This window comes from Schistocerca cancellata, chromosome 3 (assembly GCF_023864275.1).
Source record: "Schistocerca cancellata isolate TAMUIC-IGC-003103 chromosome 3, iqSchCanc2.1, whole genome shotgun sequence".
NCBI lineage: Eukaryota > Metazoa > Arthropoda > Insecta > Orthoptera > Acrididae > Schistocerca > Schistocerca cancellata.
Window position 1 is genome coordinate 689,396,511 of NC_064628.1, and position 20,942 is coordinate 689,417,452.

The 20,942-nt window shown below is 35.8% G+C and overlaps 1 protein-coding gene across 1 annotated transcript in view; it reads right to left on the reverse strand.

Moving 5' to 3' along the window:
* Positions 1-11,023: 11,023 nt before the first annotated feature.
* Positions 11,024-20,942, reverse strand: part of LOC126175673 (sodium- and chloride-dependent GABA transporter 1-like) — a 159,183-nt gene continuing 149,264 nt past the window's right edge. The window contains exons 12-13 of the mRNA XM_049922597.1: positions 20,510-20,683; positions 11,024-12,232 (exon numbers count right to left, since the gene is read on the reverse strand). Coding sequence (XP_049778554.1) covers positions 20,546-20,683 — 138 coding nt within the window. The 3' untranslated portion in view covers positions 11,024-12,232; positions 20,510-20,545. The remainder of the gene's footprint in view (positions 12,233-20,509; positions 20,684-20,942) is intronic.

Below are 20,942 nucleotides of genomic sequence, written 5' to 3' on the forward strand. Positions count from 1 at the left end.
TTTTATCATCAAAAAGCCGCCTCCCAAGCTGAAAATAACTTCCGAGGCAAAGGTACTTCCCGTGGACGTCATTGATACCAAGATCAACAGTTCGTAAAAATACAAGGAAACAGGAAAGATAAGGCTTTTCTTTGCAATATCGTACAATTTCCACAAAAAGACTCCTTATAACAAGTACTTCCGCCCATAAAAATATTATTTGTCACTGTTTCAAACATAAAATTAATTTGGTTTGATTCATCGATCACAAAGATGATGGGTGCCAATAAAAACACTTTATGCCCAATAAGTAAAATAACATACATAGAAAAACTGTCTACTTTCCAATTTAAGCAGACAGCCGCAGCGTATGAAAACAATTTAACAACTATGGAAGAAAATATACCAAACGCTTCTTTCTACAAAAATTGTAGTGTAATCTCAAATAGCTTCACTTCAAGAACTCAATTCCAAATTAAGTAATACATATACATGAACAAGCAACTTTTGTCCATATAACACCTCACGATCCATAATCTTACGCTTTAATAAACTCACCTGCAGTCTGTTTTTATAGAGAAAAAAGATGTTACCTTTGAAGCTCGTTTCATGGTACATAAATGACAGAAATGAAGCCCAACCTGGATTTGATGTGACGTCACTATGACGTATATACGCTTTAGTCGATTAACACACCTATCGACTTTTACGAACGTTCGAGATTCTAAACTGTCGTCAGCTAGTGGTTTGTTTTGACACGTGCGATTCTGATAACAGCTCGGTGTGGCAGCGTATATGTCTTTCGCCAAAATAAAAGTAAAAGAGCTGGATATTAATAGAAATTAGAGATGGGCAAACTGAAACACGTAACTGTTTCGAAACAAATGAAACAGTACAATGTAATGTTTCAATACGCTGTTTCGAAACAGTGAAACAGTTTGTGTTTAGTAATCTAATAAACCTACACATTTTATCATCTTGAATGTCTACTGTATAAGTATGTCCATATAAACACAAATGAGGAGCGAGAGCGCTTATCATATTGCAGAAAGTATGAAATTATCACTTAGGCGTATAGGCATTTCGTATTTCCTGCAGCAAATGCACTGCTTTCTTGTCGTGTGACTTTCATACTTTTCAATTGGATGAGGACAGCCATAGCTGAAGACAGAAGAACCACCAGGAACGGAACTGCAGGTGGGAGCAAACTGCAGAAACTACGGACGTGCTACTGGGATTCCCACATTCCGTTAGTACGGGTAATATACCCATTCTGCTAATTTCCATGCACACAAAGGGAATCATTGTGGATAATAGGCACATTGACTATAGACTCACAGATAATTCGAATAAATAACAAAATTCAAGGTGTTTCGAACCGTTACTATAAATTCACCATGCTCCCCAGCCCTTCCTGTTCACCATTACACTATAAGTGATATGTCAAACAGATTGCTTGCAATTATACCTACGTCAGATTTATGTATGTGTCTAATAACTGTCACTCTACGCCTTCTTTATTCAAAATGTTGTAGGTTTACTTGTGTTTCTTAATATGATTGCTGTACATGAACAGAGAAGCGTATGTTATAAAAAAGTGTAATTTAACTGAATGATTTTCACATATTTATTATTTTGAATGTGAATAGTATGCGTTGTTTTATTGTTCGGTTAGTGTTTATAAAGCAGATGTTACGCCATTTCGGAATAGGACAGTCAGCTAGAAACGAAGCTTTATTTTCGGATATCTTAAGCTTCATGCTATTGCCTGTCAAAAAGATTTCGACACTCTTGAAAGTGTTTCATGAAGTGGTATGTTGTGTTTCAGTACCTGTGCCGGCTCGAATCTCGTCCGACACAGAGCGGAATGAAACATCACTGTTTCGATACAATTAGTCCGTTCCAAGCACAGGTGGACAGAAACAGCCTTATTTTGAAACAACGATACAGTTTCTGTGTCTGGCTCGAGATCGAATCTGGTCCGGTTATCCGAGACGGGGGCGGAATGAAACACCATGTTTCGAAACAGTGACCCACAGCCGTTCCGAAACACTGAAACAGTTCCACGTATCGATACACTGTATCGAAACATAGAAACAGTGGCCAAGTCTAATAGAAATATTCCTGACCGTGGCCTTGAAAACACCACGGACAACACGTTTCGTAAAAAAGTGAAGTCTTCTTATGTCCCGACCAGATTAGATTGTGTGAGTGTTGTATTGAACGCTTACGCCGAAAATAATATTTATTTATTATCAATATTTTAGTATGGTTTCATACAATTGGTTTTGTCAGTACATATTAGATTGTAGCAGCATACTCTTGCTGACTTTTTTTTTCTTAATTTATATAGCTGAAAGAGAACATGTGCAAGTTTGTTAGCTAAGTAATTTATATGTCCATCCCAAGATAGTCTTTTATCAACCATAATTCCAAGTAATTTTACACTCGGACCGCAGAGACAGGTACCTTAGTGTCCAGTAATGACTGGTGTGTAGAATGATTGAATTTCGAACTTAAAAAGAAAAATATGAGGCATTGTTGAAGAAAAATCGTCGACCGGAGGTGAAATACGAGGGGAAGTGGATTTCTCAATGTAATCTTAACCAAAGGTTACTGTCTTGACGCATCTAAAGATTTTTTTGGCTGCTGAGTGCTTCTTCCACCGAGTACGAATAACTGACGCACTTCAGCTGGGTCAGAAGTACATCAATTTCTGCTTGAGATTCACAATAACCACGCAATTGCCCGTCGTCATCGATGCTGAACTCTTTCAGCTTTTCTCTCATTAGTCTCTTGAATGCTGAACACATAATTAGAGACGAGCAAACGAAAAACAACACACAGGACACAAACACAGTACAATACACGATTTAAACGCAAGGAACGCAAAACACATTTAAACGAATGGCGCAGAGCACAGCGCTACCCTGTCACAACCTCTCGAAAATTCACAAAAGTCGAATAGTCGATATACAGTTTCTATCGTTTTCGATGTAGCGTGTATACGTCATAATGACGTCACATCGTATCCAAGTCCGGTGAACTTAGCATCCTCCGTCGGGGGTACGGAAGACGGGAAATCCCAGCGGGCAATTCCCAGAAAAGCCAGCCAGGATGGCCGTGCTGTGGACGGCTAGCCTGTTCTGGCTGGGGGTTAGAATCCCCCCATGGACAATACCCTAAATATGTCTGCATTTTCCTTTGCTTTAGAAATCTTTGCACGAAAGCTTATACATAACAACCTTTTTGGTGTACCTGTCTACTAGTCAACACGTCAGCATTACAGTGAGTAGCAATCTAGTGATTTCATAATATTTTTGTGGTGTGCATACTGTAAGACCTTCGGTACAGACACCATCAGATTATTTTACTTGTCGCTCTAACGAAGTAGGCGAGTGTCAGCAATATGTCTCGTGGTCTTATCGTGGCGTGTTTATCTTCTGCTGTTAGGTCAGACGATAGAAATGCCACTTGCACGCTTAGAGTAGCAGATTGACGGTGACCGACTTTAAACAGAACTTTATTAATGTTCACACACATTTATTAAAATAATAATAATCGTAGACATTACGTAACTTGATTCTGGATGCTCTTTACAATTGACAATCTGAAGTTCCTTTGGTCTTGGTACGTTAATCTTATTCTCACATATCTCTGATACTTGACAAAGTGTCTGTACATTTATCTTCATGGCTATGTACAGGAATATGGTAATCTTATTAGGCACAGACTGAAACTTGACTATAGACTGGTACAGACTAATGCAGACTCATACAGACTGGTGCAGACTGACTAATCGGAGGTCTGTACACTGGTTATAATACCTCGCGCGTTCAGGTATCACTGCGCGAGTGTGATCCGCGAGGAGGAAAGGTTCTATTTTAGCAGCAATCTCATTGGCTGCGTTACATATTAACACGCGGACCGGCGGAAGCAGAATTTGGTCCGTCTCTTAGGTAGTGCCATCTCGTAGTGCGGAGACGGACGAGCGCTGCGCCTGCGCTGTTGTGCTTAGCGGGGCGCGCTCTATTGGGAAAGTTGTGTATGCACTGACTACGCGGAACTATGTACACAACAATTTTTAACACAACAACTGTGTGGTAAATAATCATCAGCATCAAATATTCTGTTTATTCTTGTTACATATTTCCAAACTATAATGCTTCCTTCTTGTACTCAAAATTTCTGTTTCAGTTCTGGTAATAATTTCTAATGGTTCTGAGCACTATGGGACTTAACATCTGAAGTCATCAGTCCCCTATAACTTGGAACTACTTAAACCTAACTACGTAAGGACATCACACATGCATGCCCGAGGCAGGATTCAAACCTGTGACAGTAGCAGTCGCTCAGTTCCGGACTGAAGCGTCTAGAACCACTCGGCCACTGTGGCCGACAACAATTTCTGCTACAATATATTTTTGTTCACTAAAACCTATCCCTATACTGGTCCATAAAAAGCGTTTTGTTACACATTAAATAAAAGTTCACCACCTCTATAGTCTACTTTATTAGTAATGACATTAGTTTCAGAGCAGTAATATGTTGACTGCTGTGAGGGTGCTAGCTGTCACAGGAGAGCCTTACACCTATCACTGTGTACCTGCCTGTGGCCACACCAGAGTGTCACACATGATGCCATGACCTGGCAGTGAAACATCCTTCACTGTGTGTGCAACAGTCAACATGTTATTCCTCATTGTCTGGCCTTTTATGATTGCTTTCACATAGCAATGAATAAGCCACCAACCTCAAATTTTACTTACACAATAGCACCGAGGTAGACTTGTTAGTTCTGAGAATGTGATATGCATTGTGGTGGACACTCATTGTATGTGCTATTGATGCAAAAGTTTCTGAGGCCATGGCACAAGTAAAATAGCTTATTCCCTGTATGGGGCTGAGTATTAACGCTGTCAGTAACAGAAAAGAAGCATGAGACCTTACTCTGATTAACAACCTGATTAATCCCTCACAACTGCTCAATTACTTAATGTTTTTATTGCCCCTAGATTTATTCTTATATGTAGCTGGCTGGTACTATTACAAAGACCTTTAACAAGGTTAATCACACCATCTCACAGCAAAAGATTTATTCCTGTGGAATAAGACTAATTTGCCATGACTAAATACAGTCAAATAAATGATGTCAAGGCTCCTGAACTTTCCAATACTACTGCACTTTCATCTATACAAACCACAAAAAATGAAGTTGCACAAGGCTCAGTCTTAGACTGCTTATTTTTCTTGCTCTACATAAATGATATTGGCTAAACTTACCCACCAACAGAACCTTTCTCTTTGCTGACAACACCACTATTCCCACATCTGAGAAAAGAACCAGTTCAGACTGTAGTGAGTAGTAGCACATCCCAAATAAACTCATAGCACAAATCAAACTGACCGTTCCTTAATGTAAATAAAACAGATGGCCCAACTTTTCATACTGCTCAAACTAAAAATCCAGACTATATAACTTCCCACTATAAAACTCCCCACTATATCATTAAGTGATAACCATGTTGAAATGTGAATGATACCAAATTCCTAGAAGATTTCATCATTGACACACTAAAATGGAAATACCACATTCAGTACTAAACTGAGTGAAGTATGTTTTATAATCAGACCAGTAAGAAATGCAGTAAATATTGGTGCTTCAGTTGGAAAATGTATAATAGTGTATGTGGGTAAATTGGGATGGATGCTTACATATCAAATGTGGGATGCACCTACATTTCAAAATCAGAAATCTTGTGTGTGACAAGATAAGCAAAATTATCACAGAGAGAGAGATGTGTTAAATAAAATTCTCAATTGCAATTGCAATAGAGATGCCTTTTTAAAGTAAATTGTAGCAAATTACCCAATACAGGTGATTGTGCTACTTCAGGGAGTAAAGTTAAAATAACTTACCAGAACATTCAGTATACAATGAATGATGCAGAGTACTGGAGTGTATAGCTAAATGAAACTGTATACCTACATGATACCTGAGGCTGCAGCAATAAATTTGAAACTAAGGAACAACAGCATGATTGTGGAAACTCTGTATAGGTCACCTGCAAGCAACATTTAAGAATTTTTTAACTGTCTAGACAATTTGCTGGAAAAGATGCCAATATATAAAGAATATGTTGTTCATTGGAGACATCAAAATAGGCTCATTTAATAATAGCATTAATTATTTGCATTATGTCAAAATACTAAAATGTTATAGCTATAACAAGGTGAAATCTGCACTTACAGGAATTACTATAGACACACATACATCTATTATCACATTCTCACATAACAGCCTTAAAAACTATGTGTCTGACCACAGAGCCCTTACTATGTAAAGTCATATAGGGAATGTAGGCTAACAAAAAGTGATACTTTTGTATGTTTCATAAAACATAATTTAATTCTGATAAATGTAGGAAGGCATGAGGGAATGGAAAATGGTGACTGGTATACAATGCATTTGGTGTGATTGGTAAATGGGAGAATCTCTATAAGCTATTCAATAAAACTTTAAATGAAAATGTGCCCTTTAGTAAAAGAACTAAACAAAGCTATAAATCATAAATCTGAGAATTTCTCTCCTGAAATGCTTGAACTGAGAGAGAACGTGAAAGATGGTTATATATCCAACAATGTAGGAAAAGACAGATAGTAACTTACCGTAAAGAAGACATGTTAAGTTGCACACAGGCATGATTAAGAGACACTTACTTCACCAACAAAAGAGAATATCATCAATGTACCCCTGTGCAGTGAGTGTGCCATGGATGACAACCAAAAGTGGTCCTGCTATGAAATTAAATTTCAACCCAGACCATCACTCCTGGTTATCAGGCAGTATGCTGGGTGACAGTCAGGTTGGTACCCACTGCTGTCCATGGCATGTCCAGACACATCTCTGCTGGTCATCAGGGCTCAGTTCAGAGCAAAGCACATCACTGAAGACAATTCTACTCCAGTCAGTTAGATTTCAAGCTGAATGTGCTGAACACCATTGCAAATAGGCTTGTAGGTGTACAGAGGTTAATGGTAGTCAGCTGAAGGAGTGCCATGAGCTCAGTCTCCTTTCTGTGAGCTGCCTGTTAATGGTCCTTGTAGTCACTGAAGCACCAGTTGCACATCAGATCAATGATAATGATGGGGTTCAGAGTGCCTCTCTGGTGACTGCTCAGGCCTCATGTTCTGATATGCCTCCGGGTCGATCACTTCCTTCTTGATGCTGTGTTCAGCCGTGGTTTACCCATTCCTCCCAACATCATTAAATAGTGGCGTTGCTTGTATTCAAAAGTCATGTAATTCACTGATTACTCCAACCAGCTTCTTTGAGTCCAACTATACATCCTCCCTTAAATGCTGACATCTGCATATATTTTTTGTGCACCTGTCTACGAGGCATAGTTACTGTGCAACTGAGTATATGGAATGAAATTCACAAAGACTTTATGCCCTAGTAGGAACGTGTCTCCCATTTATCATTCTTGTCAGCTGCATGGTGAAACTGTGAAATTGTACTGCACACTGCACAGTCACACATTCATCCACCAGCCACCGAAGCTTACAGTTTTGCATTTTCCAAGAATATCTGAATGAATATCCATTTGTGACCATTTGTATAACACCTTCATAGAGCACCTTTCTTAGATCTAAACATCACAGCACTTCCCATTATGCACCAGGGGACAATCCAGGGTTTGTTTCTGGAGTTCTGGAGGGGTCACAGGTTACTGTTTGTATTTTTGTCACTGTCTATAACTACAGCTGCACCCCTCCCCACGCTTCCCCATAAATGTAGCCTGCCATCACCATCACTTTTAACAAGTCACAGATGTCTATAATTTTAATAATGATTAAATTTATAAATATTTTAATACAAATAATAGCAATAAATTGACTACTCACCATAAAATATATGAAACATTCAAAGTAGGCTATAAGTTCTGAAATCCATTGCCATTTCAGAGACTCTTAGTTTTGATGCTATATTGTTCTCCAAAAAGTTAGCCCTGATATTTGTAAACTGGTATACAACATGGGTTCAAAAAGTAATAGGTATTTTGTTATGTCACTTGTTTTACTGACTGATTCACACAATTTTTCATTTTTGCATGGATGAACATGTCTGAAAAATATCAGTACATGGTTAGCCTTACTGTATATTTGGTCTGTTGTGAGTTGTCAAAAAGGTTAGGTGTGTCTTCCTAGTATCAGCAATTTGTATAAATGCAGTTCAGAGTATTAATATATAATTTTGGTATAAGAATGGAATGAAATGTGGCAGAGTTTTAGAAATGTTAAATATTCCTTCTGTGAGTAAATCAAGGATTTGTAAGTCGTTTTGAGGAAGGTTGCAAAGTTGTTGAAGATAATGGGAGCCCTTGACATCTCAGCAAACCATTAGACAGTGAAATCATGTAAAAAATTCTTTTTTCTTAAGTTTATGAAAAATGAGCCACACATCCACGCATCCGTGCAGGCTAGGATTTATTTATAAGTTACCGCACATTATTTATGCGTTGGATGTACATAAAACTGTGACATCCACACATCCATGCAGGCTAGGAGTTATTTATAAGATACTGTATGTTATGTATGCCTTGCATGTACATAAAACTGTGATTGACAGATGAGTTGCATATTTATCACATCCACAAGTAATTATGTAGTAGTACTTCTGTGTGTGAAACTGCATGAAACATTTTTACTCATTCATGTGTAAACTAGAATGTAAATTGAAATTCTTAGCCAAAGTGATTGGAAAACAGTCACTGAAAAATCACTGACAATAATCTAACAGGCTATGAGCCAATTTCCTCCATGTGTGAAACAGTTTGAAGGGATGTTTGTGCTTCAGAACACATAATTATGCATTGCATTTTTTTCAATGGATTTTTGTTCTGCTATTACATGAAGTTAATCTACACACTCTTGGAGAAGTTAGCTCATCAGTGAGTGGGAAATGAACATCACATCTTTTGTCATCACAAGGAATAGGGACTGGCCAATTTGCAATGTTTGTACCTTTTACATTTGTCAGGCTCAGTTTCATTCTCAGGCTCATACATCTCAGGTCATTTATTCATGGGACTTGTCATTTCCAGCTGAAATTCCATCAAGAATGTAATGTCTTTCTGTGGATCTTCATTTCAATTTGTGTTTATTCTGTATACCAGTGGTTGTCAAACTTTTTGGTTCAAGAGCCAATACAGAAATTGTGTAGTGGCACCTTGCATCACATATAGACTGATCTTATTATTAACTAGAAACCTGCATAAATGAGTAAGTTATGAGACTCTAGTAGACTACCTATAGTAGGCTCCCAATATATTACCACTGAACCCAAGTACTAATCATTTGGAGCACTTCCTGTTGACTGTTCTCTGTTTCAGGTTGGTGCCACTCTCAGTGATCCCTAAGCTGCAACACTCTAATTGCCTGACAAAGTGTTGTGTCGTGTGTGTGTGTGTGTGTGTGTGTGTGTGTGTGTGTGTGTGTGTGTGTGTGTGTAAGAGAGAGAGAGAGAGAGAGAGAGAGAGAGAGAGCAGAAGATTAATTTATTAATAATAGTAATTCTACTTGCACTTAAATAGTTAAAGCTGCTCCACCTTCAAGCCCTGATGGGCCAAATGGGACCAGCCACCTGCCAGGTCATCCTTTGCCAATGGTGGCACTGAATGCAGTATGGAGGGGTGAGGAGTCAGCACACCATGCTCCCAACAGTTGGTGGGTTTCAGCACTTTGGAGTCACTACATCTCACTCAAGTACAGTAGAGCATCAATTATCCAAAGTAATTGTGGGACATGGGTGTTCAGAAAACTGGTTTGCTCGGATAATCAAACTGTACATGTTTATTTGCCAAAAAGAAGTATTGTACAGTAAATTTATTAATAAAAACAGGCATCTCTTTTAGTATTACAAAGTAACATACAAAGCCAACTTCAGTAGGAATATATAGTAATAATCTCGTACTTGTCCCTCATAGAAAGGACAACACGTTTACGTTTAAGCAATTTGTATCGTCAAGTTCACTTCTTCATGCAGCAGCACACAAGTGGTCGTAACAGAGAACAGGTGACTGTTTGCACCGTGAGAAGCTCTTCTTGAGAGCGTGCAATCCTTCAAACTGCGTGGAGCGGCACGCCTCAACTCTAAGATGGCACAGCTGTTGCTGTGAACAGCTTTGATACTACCGCTACTTCTACTGCCAGTGCCAAGCCGACAGAAGTGCGCTGATTGTTGAAACACAGCGACTGGTGGCTTGGCCAGTCAGCAGCGCCTTGTGAAGGCCCCATTAGAAGCAATGTTCCACCAGCGGTGGCCTAGTGCGACGACTACTGTGGGAAACTTGGTTTGGAGTGAGGGGGATGATGGACGGTAGGGTGGGAGAGTAACAGGTGCGAGTGAGTACACAGTTCGGTTAAGCGGTCGTTTGGTTGATCGACGTTCGGATAATCGACGCTCTACTGTAGTTATCCAATTGGCATCACAAGGATGAGTGCATCCTGTTTCAGTTCTCCCACCAAGGAAAATCTCTAGGAATACTGGGAGTTGAAACTTGGTTCCCCACAAAGCAGCCAGATACACTGATCGATTTCTTCCCATCTTCTTTCTTTCGGTCTGTTCCTTTGATGTTATGTCATCAGTGGTTCTGTATGGATATTGCATAACACCTTTCAAATTCTCTCATGAGAATTTTACACGGTTCTTTTTTTTTTTTTTTTTGCCCCCTCCAAAGAATAGCCATTCCTCTAACCAAAGATGCTGAGTAACTGTGCCGGCAACTGCTGAACTATGGAGTTGGCTGTACAAGGTGGTCAGAAACAGTCTGAGAAGGTTTTACGCAGGGTATGTTGTGCTGAGGAATAACTGTTAAGTAAAAAAAAAATCAATATGTTGCACCATTTATGTGTTAATTGACACTGAAGTTAGCTAATCAGGACACTGTGTGCACAAATGCAAGTGGCCCACCAGAGACAGTGTCGCTAAAAATTTTCTTTGTTTCGTTGTCTAAAACTGAACAAAAGAGTGACACAAAAATTGGACATGGAAAAGTAGTAAGGATCAAACCAGAGCCAAAGGCTGAGCAGTCTCATGTGCTGTCATCTATGCTATGAGAACAACTGATACTGATTGTACCTGGTGGGCCAATGGAATTTGTGCATGCATGCATTAATTAACTCATGTCAGAAATGGTACAACATACTGCATTTTTCTTTAATAGTTATTTCTCATTACAACCTACCCTGCAACACCCTTAAAAGCTTTTCAGAATTTTTCTGAGCAATGTTTCTTTAAATGCATTATGCAATATGAAACATGCTCACAAATGTTTACTAAATGGTTTGAATATCATTTTTCTTCTACTTATTGCATTGTATTATAACACTCTTAATTAATTTAATGTTCCTTGCTATAAATAAGTACCACATTTGAAGATGACCATCTCTATAATGCACATTCACAAATCCATCTTACTTCCATGTCAAAATTTATACCATTGCAGCTGACTGGCACAAGTCACATATTCCTGTGAGTTGTCAGAGCTGGAAGACAAACTATAAGACACTGGGTAAGTGCCCAGTTTTATTTAGCTCACAGCCGAATTCATCAGCATCAATTATAATTAAGCACAACTCTCCAAACATTTTTGTTTGTTACTGAGCAAGAAAACTACACTCTTAAGAAAACTCTGAACATTAGGTGACATTTTCAGATTTGACTGCTGGTTGCTAGGTGCATATTATTAAAAAATATGGCTGAAAACTGAAGGCCACACAAACACTTGATTTGGGCCACATGCGGCCCAAGAGCCACAGTTTGATGACCACTGCTGTAAAACATCCAGCAGTTTTGAGGAAATGTAGACTGAACTTTAAAATCAATTTCCTTATTCTAAACCAAGTACAGTAACACTCCATTAATGTTGATCACAGATGTCCATCATGCCCATTGACTGGTTATATCTGCATACAGCAGGCAGACATGGTAGCTAAATGTATATTTTCTTTCTTTTTGGGCCAGCAATATCAGCATGTCATTAGAACCCAACTGCTCTTTTACCATTGTACTAAAACTAGATCCTGACTATTATTAAATTTAAACCAAAGAAATACTTAAAGTTCAACGTCATTGCTACCACTTTTTTCCTACTGACTACACGTTTGTCAGTTTTGATGCAGAAGTAAATAACTCTTCAGAGAAATACTGAGACCAGTAATGCATAGTGCTTTTCTGTATCCATGGAACCTGAAAGAAAAATATGTGGTGTAAGTAAAAAAAAAAAAAAAAAGAAAAAAAAGTTAAAGCATCTGCAGAAAGAAAGCTTTTCATGAAAATCCTTCTCTCTCCATGATCACCTCTGCTGTGTCAATAGAGAAGGCTGAGGATACACATTATGGGAATCTTCTGGTATCACTCGTTGTTGTGAAGAAGCACCATGAGATATATTCACAGATAGAAATTTTGGCACAGTGAGAAACATTTCAGATTTATTATTGTTTTAGTGCTTTTGAGACAATTTTCTTTATTGCTGCTGTTTTCTGAATATTTTTCTTTTTATATTACTCACCAGACATTGTAATAGGCAATCCACATTAGAATTGTCATCTTCATACAAATAACCGATGTCTGACATTTTGTTCTTAGGTATTTCACTTTTGGACAAAATACATTTACTAGTTGGCATTTGTGGAGTAAAAGCAGCAATCTCTCACTTGCAGTAAATAATTTTTAATGTGAAAATGTATTTTAAGTAATATTTCTTAGCTTGGCATAATTGTGTGGGTATTAAAAATACAAAATACTAACCTGCAAACTGGTGATAGTTATTTGTTCCACAATAAACAGCGTAATTTGAAAAGAATTACGAACAACTTTGTTCAGTTGTAGTTATTATACCTCTTTTGGTTAAAAACCATTAATATCATTTCTCATTTAAAAAGTATAATGAAAAATAAGAAATATCTTACTTCACTGATGTGACCACACTCATCGACATATTGAATTTTCTGTGTAAGGAGTATGCTGCCAACAACTGGAATCCAAATTTCAGCTGTACCAGCAGGCACAGGCCCAGATGACTGATTCAAGTTGGTGAGAGCCACAGAAATGAAAATACGCCAAGAAAAAACTTTACATATTGACCCATACATTCTTTTGTGTCAGGGGCTGAAAGATATATCAACTGGCTCGTACCGTATTTTGGTTATGTTGGACGTTTTGGTTCATAACTTGTGACAGCAAATTTTGTTCCAAAATTGTTGGCTTATGAACCAAAATGGTGGCAAGTGCAAGATGCTCATGAGCAGCTAGAACTACTGAAATGTCTCACAACAGATTATTGAAAAGGATGTATGGATATTACATCAAAACTAAAGCTCAATGGTCCCAGTGGAAAGGATTCTGGATCACCAAGAATGAAAAAAGCTCAATGACGAGTCAGATGTGAAGGATACACACACTCTGTTTTTCGATTTTAGCAGTTTAGTTTCATAACTTTGAGTAATCAGTAAGGAGTACTAGTTACAAGCTCAGTACCTTAACACCCAGATTTCTGATGAACAAACCACAGGTTTTGTGTCACAATAATGTGCTTTGTTCCCTGTTTGCAACTTCTTGGCCGAAAACAATACTGTAATGATGCACTAGCATCCGTCTTTCCATGCAAGGCCCCATTTGACTTTTTTTGTTTGTAGAAAGAAAATCTTAAAGGGTTATCATTTTGTAAGCATGGATGAGATTAAAAATGTATCACAGAGAGAGCTAAAAGCTATCACAGAGATTCCAGAAGTTGGAAGAAGTTATGGCATAAGTGAATAATATCTAATGAAGGATATTTTGAAGGGCTTAACACTGAGTAGAGGAGTAAATAAAATTATTTTCAAAAATACAAATTTGACCTTTTTTTTCACACCTCATATTTAAAAATTAAACACTTCTATGGAAAACTTTTTTTTGGGGGGTCTGCACGTGTCATATACCATCATATCACTTACTCTGACTTGTTCAATTTCATGATGCACTTTCTGCCCAGAATATGACATAAAGGACCAATAAACATACAATACAATTAGCATTACATAGTTTTTTCCTATATATTATAACAAATTGTATAAAACCAAAAAAAAAAATCATCCATACAAATCTGATGTTGCTTTAAGTAAAGCTTACTCACCATACATGAAAAACTTCAAAAACTGTGAATGAAACAATGTGCTACAGGATCAGCTAATAGCAGTTTAATATCATTATATTTCAAACACAACACTGACAATTTTTTCCATATAAAATGTAATTTCATCAATGTTAATTTGAATCATGGCACATCATAAGCTCAGACACACAATACCTAAAATACAGGAAGCTGCACACATTTTTTTCTCTTTGTAAATACTGCCAGGAAAACGCAGAAAACATATATCACACTACATTTTTGGAGCAGCAGAAACTCCTTTTGTAGAAGAGACAGGGCAACATAATTGTAAAGCATACTCAGAAGAGACACTATCAAATACATAAGTCTCCTCCCCTCATTATAGACATTTCTCCAGAGGAAAATGCTCTGATAAATACCTATATTTTTGCTACATAAAGAAGCTCCTTACATAATCAGTAGACATATTTTCATTGTGGTGTCTACATTTTCCAGATTTGTCAGGCCAATAAGGAACTATTTTCTTGTTTTATTTTCTTTGTACATACAGCAAAAATTTAGTAGAAAAATTCCTGTTTGACCTAAACATTGCAACATTTATTACTCAACCAGAATTCTTTTCAGTTTTACTTATGTACACTTGAAATGGTCTTTTACACTAGACTAAGACTAATGTCTAAATGGAGTTAATGAGCCAGCCACTAACTCCTTTATTATTTTCTTGTTCCATTAACATAATTTCTACATGCTACAGACAAACACATATACAGTAAACAAATGTTACAGTACAAATCCTTCTAGTTAACATGTTTCTGGTGTATAAATATTTTATTTCCAAACTAAAAATTTATTTCCTTACAGCAACATTTAATAATTCTTCAGAACTCTTTGAGAAAAGTTTTAGTAGCAAACTAAAGGAAGACTTTCATAGCACTTTTTCTAGTTGAGTTAAAAGTGACACAAAAGTAATTAAATGTTATTTGCCACACACGTAACTAATCTTCAAAACAGATTTACAACAACTGTAATAATACTTCAATAATACTGCATTTATTAGTAAATGTTAATTGGTGACATCTGTCACAATAGTTCTTTAATTCTAAAATTATAGTATATATGATATAATATCACTAGCCCAATACTGGCATCGTTTTCTTAAATCAACTGTCATAATTAATACTGCATTAAAGCAATGAATTAGTTAGCAAATCCTTTTGTTTCAGGAGTTAACATGACAATGGCTGAAATTTGGCCTTTTGCTTCAATAATATTGGCATTCACTGACAGTGGTATTCCTCTGTTATGAGTGGAGATAAAGAAAGATAAGAGAATACTTCATGCTATGATTTTTGTCTTCTTGTAGAGCAGCTTGAGCAAATCATCATTTATAATACTTTATATGAGCAATAAGTATAGAACAGATGTTTGTAATAGAGAAATGAAAAAGAGTAATTACTAACGCAGTGCATTCAGATCTAACTCTCAGCCATTTTCTCTCTAACAATAAGGGCAATGACATCCTCTAAACTCATATTCCCACGCAGCAATAGAAACGTTAAGAACTTTTTTTTTTTTTTTTTTTTTTTTTTTTTTTAGAAAAAAGGAGCCTGGTATGCTAAAAGAAGGGAAAGGATACAGAAAAGTAGGATAAAGAAAATATAAAGTAATAATTTCATTTTTCCTCATTTAAGACTGATATCAAGACATCTAATATGGAAAAAAATGGTGACTGTCAAAGATAGTACAGTATTTAATCTGTGAACTGCTGCAAAAGATATTTGTAAGAGGACTTTTATAAGAGATACACAGTGAATCAATAGCTGCCAGTGTGTTTAAGGCAGAACATAAGGGAAATCCATAATTTACAGCAATGAATGATGTAAACTGAGGACTTGGTGCTCAGTCATGAAGAAAAACAGATACAGTAGAAAAAATTACTAGAGAAGAGTAACATGTTTTCACTTCTCATCAGCCTACATTTCCTTAACTGCACACTACTGCATTCAGCTGACTGAAGCTAGTTAAATCTGCTAAAGAAAGGTATGCAGATTATACACAGGTGTAAATATGGCACTGTAACAGTACTTAGATTTTGTAATTGTTGGAAATAACAAGTTTCAGTAAGCATTTTACATCAAACAGGCAAAACACATACTATAATTAAGTTCTTCTTTGTTATTCTCAAGTTCTACCAATCATTAAGTTCGACATAGTTTTATGAAGCAACATGTTACTTTCACAAATTCGGTAGTACACATCAGTTCAGCATAAAGTTATTAAAATGTTTTTGACTGAATATGACACTTACAGTGCATTGACTTGCAGCACACATATGTGAAACTGGACAGTAAGAATATAAAAATGAAAATTACTGATTTAACAAGTGTACTATTTGGTATTTACTATTTGGTAATCTCTAATAACATCAGATTGTGTGACATAACTAATGGTTGTAATAGCAACATATTCTGTATCCATTTTCACAGGAGTAACTATGTCAATTATCATCTACTCCCAGCATTAGCATCACTCTCACAAAAAAGTCATTAGCATTATTTACATACCTTGTGCCTGTACTCCTATTTAAAATAGAAGATAGTCACATAATATACATGAACATCACCAAATACAGTTTCTTGTACCTCAAATATTTAATAATATGCAGTTTTATTCATTAAAATATCTCAATAGATATTCACAAACTTGAAGAACAACCATCTCAAATAAAATATCAAAACCTGATGCTCTGATGCTTTTTTTTTTTTTTTACAACAAATGTTTTGCTGATTTGTTACACAACTGTGGATCTATCCTTTACCAGTACAGAAGGTGAATGATTATTTCTGGTCTGATAACCACGTACTGCATTTCTTGTGCAATTCATATCAACAAGTTCATACTTAGTTGTATTGTTCTCTTACATGTACTGTTTTCTTATGCCAATGAACATAGTCCTTCATGTACTGTTTTCTTATGCCAATGAACAAAGTATGTTCACAATATAATTTGATATTAACAAGCCTATGTCCAAAAAAAAAAAAAAAAAAAAAAAAAAAAAAAAAAAAAAAAAAAAAAAAAAAAAAAAAAAAACTTCTTTCACTCATAACTGGCAACTCTGGTGGTTTCTGAACATGAGATGTAACAGTATGTTGATAATTAAACATCTGTGTTTGTTTTTAAATCATGGTTTTTATTAAATAACATATTCTTAACCAGCTGCCTATCTCTTTGATGTTTGTAAGGAAAATGATCTTAGTATCTGCTGTCTATGAGAACTTATAGAAATTAACCTGATGGACAAAAAACACAATGGCGTTAGTTCCTGATGCATTTTCCCTACAAGTACCATGAATAAAATATGGTAAAGTACTTATAATATTATTATAATATTAATTGTTCTTTATTTTTATACCATGACTTTCATTAATAAGTTTGGTTGTCAGCTGTAAGTCGTGTTTTATAGGACATCATTCATGCAAAACTGAAGCAACTACTGACTATGGAAATAAATGTAACTGTTACTTACTCAGCAGCACTCATATGTGTTGCATACTAACTTGAAGTTATGAGACCCAAATACTAAGCTGAACAGCACTTTCTTAATTGTTAGTAAAACAGTATCAACAAAGTGGACACACTAACAAAAAGACAAAGGTTCAGGAACGAACTGATTACATCTGCTAGTGAGAAATTCTAAGTTTGCGCTGAACAAAGAATCAGACATGACACAATGCAGGAATGAAATCAGAAGATTATTATTTCTTAGTTCTTTCCTGCACTTTGTCTTCCATGATTTAAGCCTGGAGTAACTTTTCTCCTTACAAAATGTGCACCCTGATTTCCTTTCCATTTTTCTATCAGCTTTCTGATGGCAAGGGAACAAATGCTAGGAATGTAATGACTATCCCTTCTTTTGCATCTCTCACATCCTTTCCCTTATTGCATTTATTTCTGTAAAAGATCCCATTAACATATATTGTTAAATTTACAAACTGGTAGGCAGTTGTCAGGAAACACTTGTTATACATGATCTTCTTCATTCATATTCTCATGTTTTATGAATAGTGTATAAGTTACACTATGAAATGTAATGTTGTAAGAAATATAAAGGTCTCTTATCAGTAACAGAGTATCAGTTATATACACATACATCTAATAACTAATTAGCTTATCACAACAATTAGTCTCAGATCTAAATTGATTTCATGTGTCGCATTACTGATATTTGTACCAGAGACAAAATTTTCATAGCTGTTGTAAATATGAGCAGCATCTTTTAGAAGGGCATTATTTGTCACTGACTGCAGTAATCCAGAAACAGTCACTAAGAACTTCACTTACATGGCTAGGAAGATTAATTATTTTATTTTTAATTTCAAAAGGGATAATTAGGTACAAGTAGTTCATTTAATACAGAATATTCAATTTACATAACATCGATTTTAACTGAAACTGATTGTAAATGTCAAATGCAAGTAATGTGTCATAAACTTTCTTGAGATAGTGACATTAAATAACTACCTCTGCACAACTGAAACTTTACACCACTATATGGAGACACTTCAATTTCATTATAACAAAGGATGTGAAAATCAACTGTGAATTTCTTTTCCTCTTTCTTGCAATTATAGCTAGTGGTTGGTTGATTTGGAGAGAAAGGGACGAAACTACAGGGTCATCAGTCCATAACTAATGGTCTCAGTTGCTCAAATTTGTTTCAAACTATTGATAACTATAAATAAAGACAGATACCAGAAATCTAATTTAGTATAAAATTAATCAACATAAAAAAAGTGACAAAGCTTGACAAGGTGTTGGTAGAGGCCTGGAAGTATTATGAGATTATAATTGAAACATTGTGTGAAAACATCATTTACTCAGACTAGACTGTCTGATGTAAAGAAGTTTCACAAAGAAAGTGATGGAAAAATTGTCTGGTAGTTCTTGACATAGTGAAGTTCATAAATTAATTGTTGTACAAATTAGATCAATTAATATGTAAAAACATCAACAGTTCACAGATCTTTATGCTTTCCCCAATATACTTACCCAGCAAGCATGAGCATACACTCAGTTTTCTGTGGTTTGTCTTTCTACATTTGGATCTCAATTTTTGCATTATTGACATGAAAATCACATTTGCATTTATTCTTTTGACATAAAATCAGTGCTAGAAACATAGTGGATGCAAGTGTCTCTATGACCTTTTTTTATTATTTTAATACAAATCATTCATCATTTAATGTTGTGTTCTCTGTTGTGAGGTACATTCCCCCCCCCCCCCCCCTTAGTTATCACAATGTTTAAAACTAGAATCAAATGACACTGTTATCATGTTTAAGCTTCGGTACTGCCTATGTCTAATGGAACATTTTAGGCAACAGTTTGGACTTTATCTCCCTCTACACTGAATGAGGTCTTGATAGCTTCAGTCTGTCACAGAAAATCTTTAGTGCAGAAGTCATATTCTTCATTTGCACAGATGGAACCATTATAAGTGAAAAATTTGGAAACTATTCCAGTTGAAACTTACATAAATGATTTACTGCCTTTATGTTTGAAATATTAAATGACAACTCATTGGCAAACATTTGTAATCTCTTGCAGGACTTCATTTTCAATTTATTTTTTGTAGTAACTGAAATCTGCTGCTGATGACACTTGAAAAGAATTTCACACAGTTTATACCTAAAATGAGTAATTTAACATATTATTATACAAGGAAAACAAGTAGCTGAGAGTTCACTTCAATATGTTGCATATGGTTTAAGGTAGGAACTGAGGTTTATGTTTGTTTTGACATGTCTGTGGTTGCTGATGAGCACACCAGGAGTTAAAATACAACAGAAAATTTTAATTCATTTAAGCTCTTGCTTTGTCACATTCTCAATTGAATTTCAATACTTATTATGCTATTGAGTCCAATCACATACGTTCTGTGCTCTTTAGAAATAAACTGTCCCATTTAAGAAATGTTTTAAACAGCTGCATCTCAAAACTATCATTAACTGCTATTTAAAGCAGTGACCTGAAATACATGAGTATTTCACAGACTGATATTTACAGAACAAATCATAAATATTATTGAACATACAATTTCATAACAATAATTTAAAATAAACAAATTCTTTTACCTGATGTGTGTTTGCTCTGTGGTTAAAATTCATTGTGTTTTAGTAATAGTTCATGACAAATATTTATGGTAGTAAATTTTATCAAATCACAGCTGCTGTGCTTTCAGTTTGCTCATCTTGAACAACAGTATCTTAAACACTGCCTCATAACTTTCATGCTGATGCTCCCACTCACCACATCTTTTATTGCACATGTTAATAGCTCTAAGAGTTTAGAGTTTTAAACATGTTACTTACTTATTCATTTCCACATTTCAGCAACTAGGTTCATTTTTATTGTTGGCTAAGAAATGAACTGTTCTTTGTGAGCAAACCAGCACTGCTTTCAGACATTGGAATAACTGCTGTCTTCTGGGCTGCAGGCAACTTTTGGCGTGATTTAATATTTGGTTTGAGGCCTCGTATTAAATTCTGGAAATATTTATATCACTATTAATTTCTATAATAATGTACTTGTTCATAATAATTGCAAAAGTTATCAACAGGTTAACATTACTTTTTAAATTTAAACATTGAAAAATATGTAAATTGTTATATTAGTATGTAATTACATTATATTTTTATGGTTTTCAGACCAGACATTATATGTCTCAAGGACTTTATACATTGTTGACTATCACCAGGTTTGCTAGAATTTATGCCAACAGAATACAGCTTTTCTAAGTTAACC